At 37.4% G+C, this 15569-nt stretch overlaps 2 protein-coding genes across 2 annotated transcripts; both read left to right on the top strand.

The window, feature by feature from the left end:
• The first annotated feature begins 6813 nt into the window (after positions 1–6813).
• LOC146163507 (uncharacterized) lies at positions 6814–7805 on the top strand. Its single transcript, XM_083382138.1, has one exon. It carries the CDS (start codon positions 6995–6997, stop codon positions 7673–7675), a length of 681 nt encoding a protein of 226 aa, XP_083238264.1. The 5' UTR covers positions 6814–6994; the 3' UTR covers positions 7676–7805.
• Positions 7806–12418: 4613 nt separating this feature from the next.
• Positions 12419–14494, top strand: LOC146163506 (fibrinogen C domain-containing protein 1-like). The gene is made up of 6 exons (XM_083380527.1): positions 12419–12689; positions 12905–12969; positions 13251–13347; positions 13557–13653; positions 13798–13932; positions 14311–14494. Exons 1-6 carry the CDS (start codon positions 12419–12421, stop codon positions 14492–14494), a joined length of 849 nt encoding a protein of 282 aa, XP_083236653.1.
• Positions 14495–15569: the final 1075 nt, after the last annotated feature.

Raw genomic sequence — 15569 nt, 5'->3', positions numbered from 1 at the left:
CTCACAGCCCCAGATTCATTTAAATCTTAATCCGGCCCTGTGTATAGGACGTAGCGTCCCGTCTATACCCAGTCGGAAAATTTTCCCCGTTTATCCCATCACGGAAAACATTTACATCCGGCTAAAGGTATGTAACCCTGACAATAATCAGTGATATATGACATATTTTTCTGGGTTATTTCTGTCGAAGCTTCATAATCATCGGCGCTTCCCAGAATTTTGGTGATAAATGTGTTTTCTTGGAAAAATCGGACCTAACCACAAAGTTTTTTTTTTTACTTTGTAGGCTCGCCTATTTTAACAGTTTCTTTGCTAAACCAAAATTTTAACCTATATCATACACATAGATAATAATGTTTTGGGGGATTACTATTTTTACTTGGGTATAAGTTAGCTGTTATAATCTTTATAGTTTTCTTGTTTAGGCAACATATTTAGCAAAGTTAAGAAGGTATATTTAGATATGCTGAAAAAAAAAGATGTTAATTGATAAAATTTATTACATTAGTAAAGGTTAAGTTGCCTGAACACAAATCGCTCGGAAAAGTACTATTCGTACCAACGCTATGCACATGGTTTCCTACTGAAGGCAACAATACTGGCTACCCGCGGCTTCAACTTCGCGCTGACCTGCCCCCGCTGTCATTGCAATTTATTATATTGCGTTTTTTTTTTTCATTTACATACGGCGCGCATAATTTTAAACTCCAGACGTCCGATTGGCTTATATGCGGATGACATCACAATCGAGTTTGAATGTTTATTGTTAAGACAATTAAAAATCACAAATCAGTTGAAAGCTATAGGGCAGCTGAGCTTTAGACTTTTTTGTTAATGGTAGTTTTTTTCTTTTTTTGCCTTGAGCCCTAAAGATTAGGTTAGCTATCAAATAAATGTTTAGGATAGTGTAGGCTAAGCTATATTTGTAATTATATTTCAAGTTTTATATCAAAATAAAAAAATAAATTCATTCAATAAAATAACTTTTAGCAAGAACTAAATTTGTATCTAAACAAAGTAGGAAACAAGCTCCATTTTACATCTGTTGACAAGTTTATTTTTGTGCCAGGTGCGCATCCCAGATTTTTTAAGCAATCTAAAGGCACATCTAAATATTTATATCAAGTGAGCATAAAATCCTGAATAAATACCTGGAAATCTTAAAAACACTAAAGATATCGACATAAAGTGCCAATAAATACCAAAACCAACGTGGCCTCTGGGATTTAAAGCTTATAAATGTTAAAGATTTTCCTAATTGGGGCGGCTGCTTATCAAAATTTGCAGGTCAGTTAGTTTTTTCAGAATCTATATTTCTTACAGTGAATAAATCATAAAAAAGGAACCTTCAGACAATTATTGATGTCTTTTCAAACTGCAGTTTGTTATTGCCTTGTACAGTTTCTATTTCTGTGTTTTTATATGGGCCGAAAATGTATTTTCGGGACATATCTTGTTTTTGCCGTTATTATATGGGCCGAAAATGTATTTTCGGGACATATCTTGTTTTTGCCGTTATTATATGGGCCGAAAATTTATTTTCGGGACATATCTTGTTTTTGCCGTTATTATATGGGCCGAAAATGTATTTTCGGGACATATCTTGTTTTTGCCGTTATTATATGGGCCGAAAATGTATTTTCGGGACATATCTTGTTTTTGCCGTTATTATATGGGCCGAAAATGTATTTTCGGGACATATCTTGTTTTTGCCGTTATTATATGGGCCGAAAATTTATTTTCGAGACATATCTTGTTTTTGCCGTTATTATATGGGCCGAAAATTTATTTTCGGGACATATCTTGTTTTTGCCGTTATTATATGGGCCGAAAATTTATTTTCGGGACATATCTTGTTTTTGCCGTTATTATATGGGCCGAAAATTTATTTTCGGGACATATCTTGTTTTTGCCGTTATTATATGGGCCGAAAATTTATTTTCGGGACATATCTTGTTTTTGCCCGAAAATGTTTCAGACCGATTTTTGTCCGAAGCTTTGTAGAAAAAGTATACATCGTAGAACCTTCAAATTTTCAGACATGGCGTAGAGTGGTATGTAGGTGCTTTGTGGAAGTTTATGAGGCTGCACCCCCAGGGGCCTTTGCTTGGGGAGGGCAAAAACCTGAAATATTGCGTTTTAGCTCTTTGTAGCTAACGACTGCCATCTAGCAGCAGAAAAACTTTCATACAGAATTCGTTCATATTCGCTTGCATTGTCCAGCTTGTGAAGTGACGAAGCGACTCACCGCCTGCTGCGCTTTATTGTCCCGTGCGTGAGACTTTCATTGTGCGAAGTGTCACGTCCAAAACTGAGCTCGTGCGACTTGCATTTTAAAAAGAGGCTTCTCTTTAGTAAAATTACTTAATGGTCTTAAGAAACAACTTATTTTACCGCCGCAAATTTTTTTTAATATTCTTCAAATCGTATTTCATCGTATTGTCGCGGTAATACAAAAAGAGGTAAGGCCGTGAATAAAGTTTTCACCCACGTACAATTAACGCAGGGAAGGATTTCGAGTAGGGATGTTCAAGGCAGAATATCGGCGACACATTTATAATGCTTGCTTTAAATGCGGCGTCATCATTTTTTGGGGCGACCAATTACTTTGCATTAAGCTTCGCCTAATAATGAAGTGTCAATAGGGTGTATTTACCGCCGCAAATTTAAATGCGAAATCTTAAGGCAGTGTACGCCTCTCTGTTAGCACCTGTTGTGCATGTTGCTCCAACCAACATACCAATATCAGGCCTAAACAACCAGCAAAACTTTCGATTTAATAGTTTGCGTATTAGGCACATAATAGTGTGTTTCATATTGTTTGAAACTACAGATTTAAAGTCTGTTTTAACAGTGATTGCTCGGGCCAAGCCATGGTAAAAATTTACCGAGTAAAAGTTTGCAAAAGTATTGCAAACCATGGGCGTTAAACCATTTTAAGTCTTTAGGAGAATGATAATATTTGCTTTTCAAACACGTAAGCTGGCCAAAATGTAATAAAATGGCCATACACATTATCTATGTAAATTCTATTTATCAAATATATGTTTCGATCATTCCCCAAATACTACGCCATATTTGAACCCCTTTCGCGTCAAAGTGGGGAATTTGGGAATTTTTCGGCCCATATCTGTTTTTGCTTGCAGAAACAAGTTAAAGAAAATGAAAAACAAAATATGAAATATATAATATAAAATACACAATACAAAATATTAAAAAATAAAAAGTATAAAATAAAAACTGAAAACTAAAAATTAAAAAATGAATATGAAAAAATGAAAATTGAAAACAAAACAAAAAAAAATAAATAAAATCAATTTAAAAAAAAAATTAAAACAAAATAAACACTAAGCCCTGAAAATATACCCCCTGACAAAATATACAACAACCGCATCCCCGTCTAGTTCTTTTTTGGTTTCCTATGGTTTGTTTCAGACCGACTTTTGTCCGAAGCTTTATAGAAAAAGTAGACATCGTAGAACCTTCAAATTTTCAGACATGGCGTAGAGTGGTATGTAGGTGCTTTGTAAAAGTTTATGAGGCTGCACTCCCAGGGGCCTTTGCTTGGGGGGTAAAAACCTGAAATATTGCGTTTTAGCACTTTGTAGCTAACGACAGCCATCTAGCAGCAGAAAAACTTTCATACAGAATTCGTTCATATTCGCTTGCTTTGTCCAGCTCGCGTTGCGACGAGGCGGCTGCTGGCATCCCTGCTGCGCCCTATTGTCCCGCGCGTGCAACATTTGTGTTGGAAGTGGCTTGCCTAGTAAAACTATGCACATGCGACTTGCCTTTCATAAAGAGGCCTCTCTAAGTAAAAAAACCTATTGCTCTTACAACACAAAATATTTTACCACCGCAAATTTAAATGCGAATCCTACAGGCAGTGTACACATCTCTGTTAGCACATGTTGTAATTGTTGCACCATTCAAACATATCAACACCAGGTCTAAGCAAATATAATTATACAAGGGCCGCAACAACAAAAAGCTTAAGTTTAACGCATTCTTAACGACGACGTTACAAAGCTACGTCATAACATGGCGTCATAAATAAATAAATCTTGCGTTTATTGGATTTAAATTGGCAAAACTTTCAATATAAAACGTGGCTTATTAGGCACATAAACGTGTTTGCATATTGCTCAGAACTACAGATTTAAACTCTGTTTCAACGGTGATTGCTCAGACCAAGGCATGGTAAAAATTTACACAGTAAAAGTTGGAAAAAGTATAGCAAACCATAGACGTTAAATAATTTAGAGAGAATGAAAATATTGACTTTTTAAACATGCTAGCTGACCACAATGTAATAACATGGCCGTAAGCATTATCTACGTAAATTATTATTGATCAAATGTATGTTTCGATCATTTGCCAAAATCTACGCCATATTTGAACCCCCTTCGCTTCAAAGCCATAAGTTATTATATTATGATACACAACTAAGAATTGTGTGTAGATATGTTGGACTGGAGTGACATACTATACAGGTGCAAATAGCAAATATTCTCCAAATACGATTTTTCCAATATTCTCCAAATCGTATTTCATCGTATTGTCGCGGTAATACACAAAGAGGTAAGGCCGTGAATAAAGTTTTACCCACCGTACAATTAACGGAGGGAAGCATTTCGAGTAGGGATGTTCAAGGCAGAATATCGGCGACACATTTATAATGCTTGCTTTAAATGCGGCGTCAGCATTTTTTTTGGGGCGACCAATTACTTCGCGATAAGCTTCGCCTAATAATTAAGTGTCAATAGGGTGTATTTACCGCCGCAAGTTTAAATGCGAAATCTTAAGGCAGTCTACGCCTCTCTGTAAGCATCTGTTGTGCATCTTGCGCCAACCAGCATACCAACATCAGGCCTAAACTTATCTAGCAAAACTTTCGATTTAATAGTTTGCGTATTAGGCACGTAATAGTGTTTACATATTGTTTGAAACGACAGATTTAAAGCCTGTTTTAACAGTGATTGCTCGGACCAAACTATGGTAAAAAATTACCTAGTGAAAGTTTGCAAAAGTATAGCAAACCATAGGCGTTAAACCATTTTTAGTCTTTAAGAGAATGATAATATTTGATTTTCAAACACGTAAGCTGGTCAAAATTTAATAAAATAGCCATATGCATTATCTAAGTAAATTCTATTTATCAAATGTATGTTTCGATCATTCCCCAAATTCTACGCCATATTTGAACCCCTTTCGCATCAAAGGCATATTTTAAGTGGGGAAGTTTTCGGCCCATATCTGTTTTTGCTTGCAGAAACAAGTTAAGGAAAATGAAAAACAAAATATATAATATAAAGTACACAATACAAAATATTAAAAAAAAAATTAAAAAAAAAAAATTAAAATGAAGTAAAAATTGAAAATAAACACTAAGCCCTGAAAATATATCCCCTGACAAAATATACAACAACCGCACCCCCGTCTAGTTCTTTTTTGGTTTCCTATGGTTTCCTATGGTTTGTTTCAGACCGACTTTTGTCCGAAGCTTTATAGAAAAAGTAGACATCGTAGAACCTTCAAATTTTCAGACATGGCGTAGAGTGGTATGTAGGTGCTTTGTAAAAGTTTATGAGGCTGCACTCCCAGGGGCCTTTGCTTGGGGTGTAAAAACCTGAAATATTGCGTTTTAGCACTTTGTAGCTAACGACAGCCATCTAGCAGCAGAAAAACTTTCATACAGAATTCGTTCATATTCGCTTGCTTTGTCCAGCTCGCGTCGCTGCTGGCATCCCTGCTGCGCCCTATTGTCCCGCGCGTGCAACATTTGTGTTGGAAGTGGCTTGCCTAGTAAAACTATGCACATGCGACTTGCCTTTCATAAAGAGGCCTCTCTAAGTAAAAAAACCTATTGCTCTTACAACACAAAATATTTTACCACCGCAAATTTAAATGCGAATCCTACAGGCAGTGTACACATCTCTGTTAGCACATGTTGTAATTGTTGCACCATTCAAACATATCAACACCAGGTCTAAGCAAATATAATTATACAAGGGCCGCAACAACAAAAAGCTTAAGTTTAACGCATTCTTAACGACGACGTTACAAAGCTACGTCATAACATGGCGTCATAAATAAATAAATCTTGCGTTTATTGGATTTAAATTGGCAAAACTTTCAATATAAAACGTGGCTTATTAGGCACATAAACGTGTTTGCATATTGCTCAAAACTACAGATTTAAACTCTGTTTCAACAGTGATTGCTCAGACCAAGGCATGGTAAAAATTTACACAGTAAAAGTTGGAAAAAGTATAGCAAACCATAGACGTTAAATCATTTAGAGAGAATGAAAATATTGACTTTTTAAACATGCTAGCTGACCAAAATGTGATAACATGGCCGTAAGCATTATCTACGTAAATTTTTATTGATCAAATGTATGTTTCGATCATTTGCCAAAATCTACGCCATATTTGAACCCCCTTCGCTTCAAAGCCATAAGTTATTATATTATTATACACAACTTATAATTGTGTGTAGATATGTTGGATTGGAGTAACATACTATACAGGTGCAAATAGCAAATATTCTCCAAATACGATTTTTTCAAATATTCTTCAAATTGTATTTCATCGTATTGTCGCGGTAATACAAAAAGAGGTAAGGCCGTGAATAAAGTTTCACCCACCGTACAATTAAAGCAGGGAAGCATTTCGAGCAGGGATGTTCAAGGCAGAATATCGGCAACATATTTATAATGCTTGCTTTAAATGCGGCGTCAGCATTTTTTGGGGCGACCAATTACTTTGCGATGAGCTTCGCCTTGTAGCCCCTGCAGCATGTTAAGCGAAGCGTGTCTTATGCCTTTTTATGTACGTGTTCGCATTTGCCTTTTTCGTGTGTTTTGTGTTTGCGTGTCGCGCACGTGGCAACTACTTACATTCATCAGAACACGCTGACCGAATACAAGCTTGCCACTACATTTGGTGACCCCGGTCCAAGAAACGAAATTTCTTGGCTATAGACGAGTTTAATGGTTGAAAATCAAGATTCAAGCATGCAAAGCGCCGTTTCTCTGAAGCTTCCGACGTTTTGGGTCGAGCAACCTCGAGTATGGTTTCAACAGTCTGAAGCGCAATTTCACTTAAGAAAAATTACGTGCGATGAAACTAAGTACTTCCACGTCATATCTGCCTTGGACCAGCATACCGCAAGTAGACTGATCGATTTATTGGAAGATCCACCAGAAAGGAACAAGTACAACGCAATAAAGGAGCGATTACTGAGCACATTCAGCCTCTCCGAGTATGAACGAGCAGCAAAGCTTTTGCACATAACTGAGCTTGGAGATCGCAAGCCGTCGCAGCTTATGGACGAAATGCTCTCGCTTATGGCTGGCCATGTGCCATGCTTTCTTTTCCGATACCTCTTTCTGCAAACTATGCCAGAAGACATTCGTGTTGTTTTGGTAAAAGAAAGTTTCGAAGATCCTCGCTTTCTGGCTCAACGTGCTGACATGTTGTGGCAAGCGCGAAATGATGATCAGCAGTTTACTATCGCAAAAATCAAGAAGAAGCCAACGTTTTCAACGACAAAAATACAAAGGAACGAATCCGGTGGTTTGTGTTTCTTCCACGAAAGGTTTAAAGACAAAGCGAGGAAATGTCAGCAACCTTGTTCGTTTCAGGGAAACGACACAGCCGGCCGCTACTAAATGCTTCAGCGGTCGGCAAAAGAGGGAATTTGTTTTACGTATGGGACAAAATATCCGCAAGAAACTTTTTGATCGACACAGGAGCGGAAATCAGCGTTTACCCTGCCTCATCTCTTCAAAAACGGAAGCAATCCAGCGGCCCCAAACTTATCGCAGCCAACGGAAGTAACATAAATACATATGGAACAAGAAACATATGTTTAGATCTGGCATCTGGTAAAATTGCATCAAGCGCGGAGTTGGTCTATGGAACAACTATTTCCCTGCCTGGGGATTTTATCCCTCACAACTTGGGTGAGCCGACAGAGTTTCTTCAAACGCTTCGAAACTCAATTGGTAACTTTCTCCCCACGCCAATGTCAAAGCATCGTAATGTTATCATTGATGTTCCGCGTGTCTTGTTAAGTTGTGCATATGTTTTTGTTCGCAAAGATGGTTACCGCCCCCCTTTAAATCCTCCTTATGAGGGCCCTTATAAAGTTTTCGAACGCCACGCTAAGTATTTTGTTGTAGACATTGAGGGACAGCGACAAACTATCTCTGTTGATCGCCTTAAACCTGCTTATGTAGACCCAACGCAACCAGTGCAACTGCACGTTCCCAGAAGACGAGGTCGGCCACGTAAAAATTTTAACCCGCTTCTGGGGGGGAGTAATGTAGCCCCTGCAGCATGTTAAGCGAAGCGTGTCTTATGCCTTTTTATGTACGTGTTCGCATTTGCCTTTTTCGTGTGTTTTGTGTTTGCGTGTCGCGCACGTGGCAACTACTTACATTCATCAGAACACGCTGACCGAATACAAGCTTGCCACTACAGCCTAATAATGAAGTGTCAATAGGGTGTATTTACCGCCGCAAATTTAAATGCGAAATCTTAAGGCAGTGTACGCCTCTCTGTTAGCACCTGTTGTGCATGTTGCTCCAACCAACATACCAATATCAGGCCTAAACAACTAGCAAAACTTTCGATTTAATAGTTTGCGTATTAGGCACATAATAGTGTGTTTCATATTGTTTGAAACTACAGATTTAAAGTCTGTTTTAACAGTGATTGCTCGGACCAAGCCATGGTAAAAATTTACCGAGTAAAAGTTTGCAAAAGTATTGCAAACCATAGGCGTTAAACCATTTTAAGTCTTTAGGAGAATGATAACATTTGCTTTTCAAACACGTAAGCTGGCCAAAATGTAATAAAATGGCCATACACATTATCTACGTAAATTCTATTTATCAAATATATGTTTCGATCATTCCCCAAGTACTACGCCATATTTGAACCCCTTTCGCATCAAAGTGGGGAAGTTTTCGGCCCATATCTGTTTTTGCTTGCAAAAACAAGTTAAGGAAAATGAAAAACAAAATATGAAATATATAATATAAAATACACAATACAAAATATTAAAAAATAAAAAGTATAAAATAAAAATTTAAAAATGAATAAGAAAAAAAAAAATTGAAAAAAATAAAAATTTAAAATAAACACTAAGCCCTGAAAATATACCCCCTGACAAAATATACAACAACCGCACCCCCGTCTAGTTCTTTTTTGGTTTCCTATGGTATGTTTCAGACCGATTTTTGTCCGAAGCTTTATAGAAAAAGTAGACATCGTAGAACCTTCAAATTTTCAGACATGGCGTAGAGTGGTATGTAGGTGCTTTGTAAAAGTTTATGAGGCTGCACTCCCAGGGGCCTTTGCTTGGGGGGTAAAAACCTGAAATATTGCGTTTTAGCACTTTGTAGCTAACGACTGCCATCTAGCAGCAGAAAAACTTTCATACAGAATTCGTTCATATTCACTTGCTTTGTCCAGTTTGTAAAGTGACGAAGCGACTCACCGCCTGCTGCGCTTTATTGTTCCGCGCGTGAGACTATCATTGTGCGAAGTGGCACGTCCAAAACTGGGCTAGTGCGGCTTGCATTTTAAAAAGAGGCTTCTCTTTAGTAAAATTACTTAATGGTCTTAAGAAACAACTTATTTTACCGCCGCAAATTTAAATGCGAAATCTGCTGGCAACTCCAATCCAACATATCAACACCAGGCCTACACAACTTAAAATTGTGTGTTGATATGTTGGATTGGAGTAACATACTATACAGGTGCAAATAGCAAATATTCTCCAAATACGATTTTTTCAAATATTCTCCAAATCGTATTTCATCGTATTGTCGCGGTAATACAAAAAGAGGTAAGGCCGTAAATAAACTTTCACCTACCGTACAATTAACGCAGGGAAGCATTTCGAGTAGGGATGTTCAAGGCAGAATATCGGCGACACATTTATAATGCTTGCTTTAAATGCGGCGTCAGCATTTTTTGGGGCGACCAATTGCTTTGCGATAAGCTTCGCCTAATAATCAAGTGTCAATAGGTTGTATTTACCGCCGCAAATTTAAATGCGAAATCTTGAGGCAGTACACCCCTCTCTGTTAGCACATGTTGTGCATGTTGCTCCAAATAACATACCAACATCTGGCCTAAACAACTAGCAAAACTTACGATTTAATAGTTTGCGTATTAGGCACATAATAGTGTTTTTCATATTGTTTGAAACTACAGATTTAAAGCCTGTTTTAACAGTGATTGCTCGGACCAAGCCATGGTAAAAATTTACCGGGTAAAAGTTTGCAAAAGTATAGCAAACCATAGGCGTTAAACCATTTTAAGTCTTTAAGAGAATGATAATATTTGCTTTTCAAACACGTAAGCTGGTCAAAATGTAATAACATGCTTGTTCGCATTTTCTACGTAAATTCTATTTATCAAATATATGTTTCATTTCCCAAAATCTACGCCATATTTGAACCCCTTTCGCATCAAAGGCATAAGTTAAGTGGGGAAGTTTTCGGCCCATATCTGTTTTTGCTTGCAGAAACAAGTTAAGGAAAAAGAAAAACAAAATATATAATATAAAATACACAATACAAAAAAAATATTAAGTAAAAAGTAAAAAAAAATGAAAAAAATCAATAAAATATAAAAAAAAAAATAAAATAAAAAAAATAAAAATAAAATCAATTGAAAAAATAATAAAAAATAAAAGTGAAAATAAACACTAAGCCCTGAAAATATACCCCCTGACAAAATATACAACAACCGCATCCCCGTCTAGTTCTTTTTTGGTTTCCTATGGTTTCCTATGGTTTCCTATGGTTTCCTATGGTTTCCTATGGTATGTTTCAGACCGAGTTTTGTCCGAAGCTTTATAGAAAAAGTAGACATCGTAGAACCTTCAAATTTTCAGACATGGCGTAGAGAGGTATGTAGGTGCTTTGTAAAAGTTTATGAGGCTGCACTCCCAGGGGCCTTTGCTTGGGGGGTAAAAACCTGAAATATTGCGTTTTAGCACTTTGTAGCTAACGACAGCCATCTAGCAGCAGAAAAACTTTCATACAGAATTCGTTCATATTCGCTTGCTTTGTCCAGCTCGCGTCACGACGAGGCGGTTGCTGGCATCCCTGCTGCGCCCTATTGTCCCGCGCGTGCAACATTTGTGTTGGAAGTGGCTTGCCTAGTAAAACTATGCACATGCAACTTGCCTTTCATAAAGAGGCCTCTCTAAGTAAAAAAAACTATTGCTCTTACAACACAAAATATTTTACCACCGCAAATTTAAATGCGAATCCTACAGGCAGTGTACACATCTCTTTTAGCACCTGTTGTAATTGTTGTACCATTCAAACATATCAACACCAGGTCTAAACAAATATAATTATACAAGGGCCGCAACAACAAAAAGCTTAAGTTTAACGCATTCTTAACGACGACGTTACAAGGTACGTCATAACATGGCGTCATAAATAAATAAATCTTGCGTTTATTGGATTTAAATTGGCAAAACTTTCAATATAAAACGTGGCTTATTAGGCACATAAACGTGTTTGCATATTGCTCAAAACTACAGATTTAAACTCTGTTTCAACAGTGATTGCTCAAACCAAGGCATGGTAAAAATTTATACAGTAAAAGTATTTTATATTGTTGCGACAACATTTCAATATAATCCCTCGCAACCAACCCAACAAAACAACACGAATATATATAACAAAGTTTTCGGGACATTTTTGATTAGCCTATAAAAAAATGACAAGATGCATGAAACTTGTAAATGTAACGCTTCCTAATTATTCAAACCCTGCCTTGACTTGCATCACCTCTTAGTAGGATGTTAGTTGCGGCAAGTGTGCCTTGACCTGGCGCAATTTCCGGTGTGCTCAGGTGACTTCCGGTGACCAAAAGTAAAATTAAAGTGTTCAAAAGTGTCCTGAAGTGCAAAAAGTGTCTTTGGGTAAAAAAAATGGTTTGGCAAGTTACCGAAAGTTAGGATAAAAATGCCTTGCCCTGCCCTGCCTTGCCCTGCCATGGTTTGATTTGGCTTGCGTTGGCTTGCGTTGGCTTGCGTTGGCTTGCGTTGGCTTGCGTTGGCTTGCGTTGGCTTGCGTTGGCTTGCGTTGGCTTGCGTTGGCTTGCGTTGGCTTGCGTTGGCTTGCGTTGGCTTGCGTTGGCTTGCGTTGGCTTGCGTTGGCTTGCGTTGGCTTGCGTTGGCTTGCGTTGGCTTGCGTTGGCTTGCGTTGGCTTGCGTTGGCTTGCTATGGGTTGCTTTGGTTTGCTTTGGTTTGCTTTCGCTTGCTTTAGTTTGCTTTAGTTTGATATGGTTTGCTTTGGTCAAATTTGTTTGTTTTGATTGTTTAGGTTTGATTTGGTTTGATTAGGTTTTGTTTTGTTTTGCCATAACTGAAAACAAAATGCTAGTTAAGTTTATTACAATCTGTCTCTCCTTCCTTGTGACGTGTGACGCAAACCGATGCAGTTACGTCACAGTTCCTGTTTGTGACAATGACGTCACAATAACACGTGGGTCCCTAGGTGCGCCACGTGGAGCCAAGGGCGATCAAGGTCTTCCTGGTAAACTTGGGCCCAGGGGAATTACCGGATTTAGGGGCTTAAAAGGCGAAAAGGGTGAAGTTGCTCAGAGTGATGAAGGCGCTTTGCAAGAAATGTGGGAGAAAGTGAGAGGTAACTTGGTTCTACATCGCATGTGTGAGCTGCTGTTTAAAGTAACACAATGATTAAATAACATAAAACCTAGAGTTATTGCATCTTTATGGTTTAATAATGTGAAGGTTCTGCTCTAGGCTTTATGCTGTAGGAAGCCATGTGGCTTGTAATGCGGTGTTTGTTTAAGTTGTTATCCGAACCAATGTAAATGTAAACAACAACAAACTTTTCAGAGTTAGAAAGGATTGTGACGTCACTTAACTCGAGGGCAACACTTCTCATCGAAGACGGATGGACGGTAAGAGGACAACAATGCATTAACAACGCATTTGCAAAAAACGGGCATTGATTTGAATTGCATTTTGTAAGCTTTTATATAATTGTTGGTTAATTTTAGGAAGTTTGAATTCTTTTTGCTAAAATCGGGCCACCAACTAGGGATGTCCGATAATATCGGATCGTAGCCGATTCCCTAACTCCTGCCAACAATTGAATCCATTGAATCTTATATTTTTAGTCGCCAACACAAACTTGCAAAGTTATCACGAAACCAGTTTTCTATCAATTCTTGTTTTGCAGGTTTTCCAGCGAAGGTTTAACGGAAGTGTGGATTTCTATCGCAACTGGACCGAATACAAAAACGGATTCGGAGACTTTTCAGGCGAATTTTGGCTGGGTATGTGAACAGCTTAAGTGCAAAAAAAGTTTTTAAATTACTTTCGTACAACTGCCAAATTTAGCAGTTTAATGTACGACATTAATCAAATGTAGCCAGAATCTTACACTACATCACACACATATAAGGAAAGAACTTGTAAAACCACATACGCATTGTACGCAATTGTCGATTACACAACTTATGTTAAAAGTCTTAATAATGCACAGGCTTGGAAAGAATCCACACGCTAACATCTGGCAAGCAATGTCGGCTTCGCGTTGATTTGTACGATTTCAACGATGCCCATGCATACGCAGAATACAGGTGAGTTAGTAAAATTCCAAAACATATTATTCTGTATGTTTAGCAAGTACAAATACCGAAAATATTAATCGACTGCTTTCCCCATTCAACATGAACTGCACAACATTGGACTTTATCTTTGTTTTAACAACGATGCTTTTTCAGTTCATTCTCTGTTGGGAACGAGGCTAGCAACTACACACTGCTGGTAGCTGGGTACAGTGGTACAGCTGGTGACAGTTTGACGACGCGACACAACGGAATGCAGTTTTCAACCAAAGACCGAGACCATGACACACAGTAAGTCGATATTTGCGTTTTATGTTTGCAAGAAGAATTAAAAATTATGAAAATACAAAAAGGAAAAAATAATTGTTGTATTTTTTTTTGCAATCACACAAACTGCATTACTACCATTCGACCACCTTACAAAGCGCATTAACACGTAAAAATAGTTACGTCCAAATGCTATCGATTTTTTGTTTAGCAAATTTTGCTTAAACGGCTGATAAATTTTTATTATTGCTACTTTGCATTGGGGAAGTCACTTTTAACAAGAGCTCAAATTTAAGTTACCATGATAAGATGCTCTGTATTTATTTAAACGTTGTTTAATTCCTGAATATTAATTTACAATTTTATGGATAATCGCTTTAACGATAGCATCCTGTTGTTTAGTTCCGATGTAAATTGCGCCAGCCGCTACCACGGAGCTTGGTGGTTCGGTAATTGCCTCCACTCGCACTTGAATGGGGAGTGGGCAAGAACATCGACCAGATATAAGAAGAACATCGTCTGGGCCCATTGGAAGGGAAGTCACGTTGCGTTGAAAGCTAGTACCATGAAACTGAGATGCGATTGATCTGTTATAATAGCTGACAACTTGTAAATACATTTCATGCATCGTGAAACTAAGAATTAATTCCTATCAGTCACCTTAATTTTGCTCAAAAAATCGATTTTCGCAATAAAATATACAAACATAGGGCATTTTAGATCTTCAATTTTTGATTTTTTTAGACAATAATCTATTTCTGTAAATAAAACCTACAGTAATTTGTTTGGACATTCACCCAGGACTCGATTTGGATCCAACAATTGTATATTTCTCTATTTAATTATTGCAAACTCTTACGACACGACACTTTGCTTATAAATGGATCGCTTATAAAATACATGACATTATACCTTTACTTGTTTGAAGTTTATAAATTGCTAAGTAACTAAAATATTTTGGTCAATTTGTCGTAACATGTTAGTAATTAAATATAGCTTATATAAAACGGAAATTAAAGGAACAATAATTATTTAGAAAAAACGAAACGTTTTTATTTGTGAAAAAAGGTTTATTGCTATAAAAACTAATTTATCAAGCAAATAAACTATGATGACAACCCAGCTGAAGGAATAAAGTTTGTATTTTAATTGAACTGTCCATGCGTAACTTCCACGAAAAAAGGCAAAACATCATTAAATTGTCGGTTGATACCACTGATCTCTATAAAACCTGGATAGCGCAACTAGTGGTTGAAAATTGAAGCCAATTAGAAGGCTGAAACTCCATCTTGTAAAGGTCCTAAAGTGCGTAAATTTTGCATTACGGCTTATGGAGGAAGGTGCTAGTAACAGCGTTTTCCGACTATTTATTAACATTTGTTACTTAAAATTAATGGTTTCTAAGGCTGCAAGCCATACTCTAATCATTTGGAAGAGAAAAAACCTAATACTGTATAATTAACGCAAAAATCGGCATTTTTAGAACGACGAAACCTGTGCCTATATATTCAATATATAGGCACGGCGCTGGTCTAGAATCCTACCACAATTATTAAATCAACGCACAATATTTGGGTTAGGATGCGAGTTGGCCTTTGGATTTGGGTGGTTCAGGTATTATTATATTGATTATTGACCCACCCTAACCCAAAACGCTAACG

Source organism: Ascidiella aspersa, chromosome 2 (assembly GCF_963924565.1).
Source record: "Ascidiella aspersa chromosome 2, kaAscAspe10.2, whole genome shotgun sequence".
NCBI lineage: Eukaryota > Metazoa > Chordata > Ascidiacea > Phlebobranchia > Ascidiidae > Ascidiella > Ascidiella aspersa.
This window is presented reverse-complemented; position numbering and strand designations above follow the sequence as displayed.

Excerpts from the sequence above, each read along its gene's own strand:
- LOC146163507 (XM_083382138.1), top strand. The coding sequence starts at position 6,995 with ATGGTTGAAAATCAAGATTCAAGCATGCAAAGCGCCGTTTCTCTGAAG.
- LOC146163506 (XM_083380527.1), top strand. The coding sequence starts at position 12,419 with ATGCTAGTTAAGTTTATTACAATCTGTCTCTCCTTCCTTGTGACGTGT. Across the intron at positions 12,690-12,904 it reads AATGTGGGAGAAAGTGAGAG|AGTTAGAAAGGATTGTGACG; the intron begins GTAACTTGGTTC and ends CAAACTTTTCAG. Across the intron at positions 12,970-13,250 it reads TCATCGAAGACGGATGGACG|GTTTTCCAGCGAAGGTTTAA; the intron begins GTAAGAGGACAA and ends CTTGTTTTGCAG.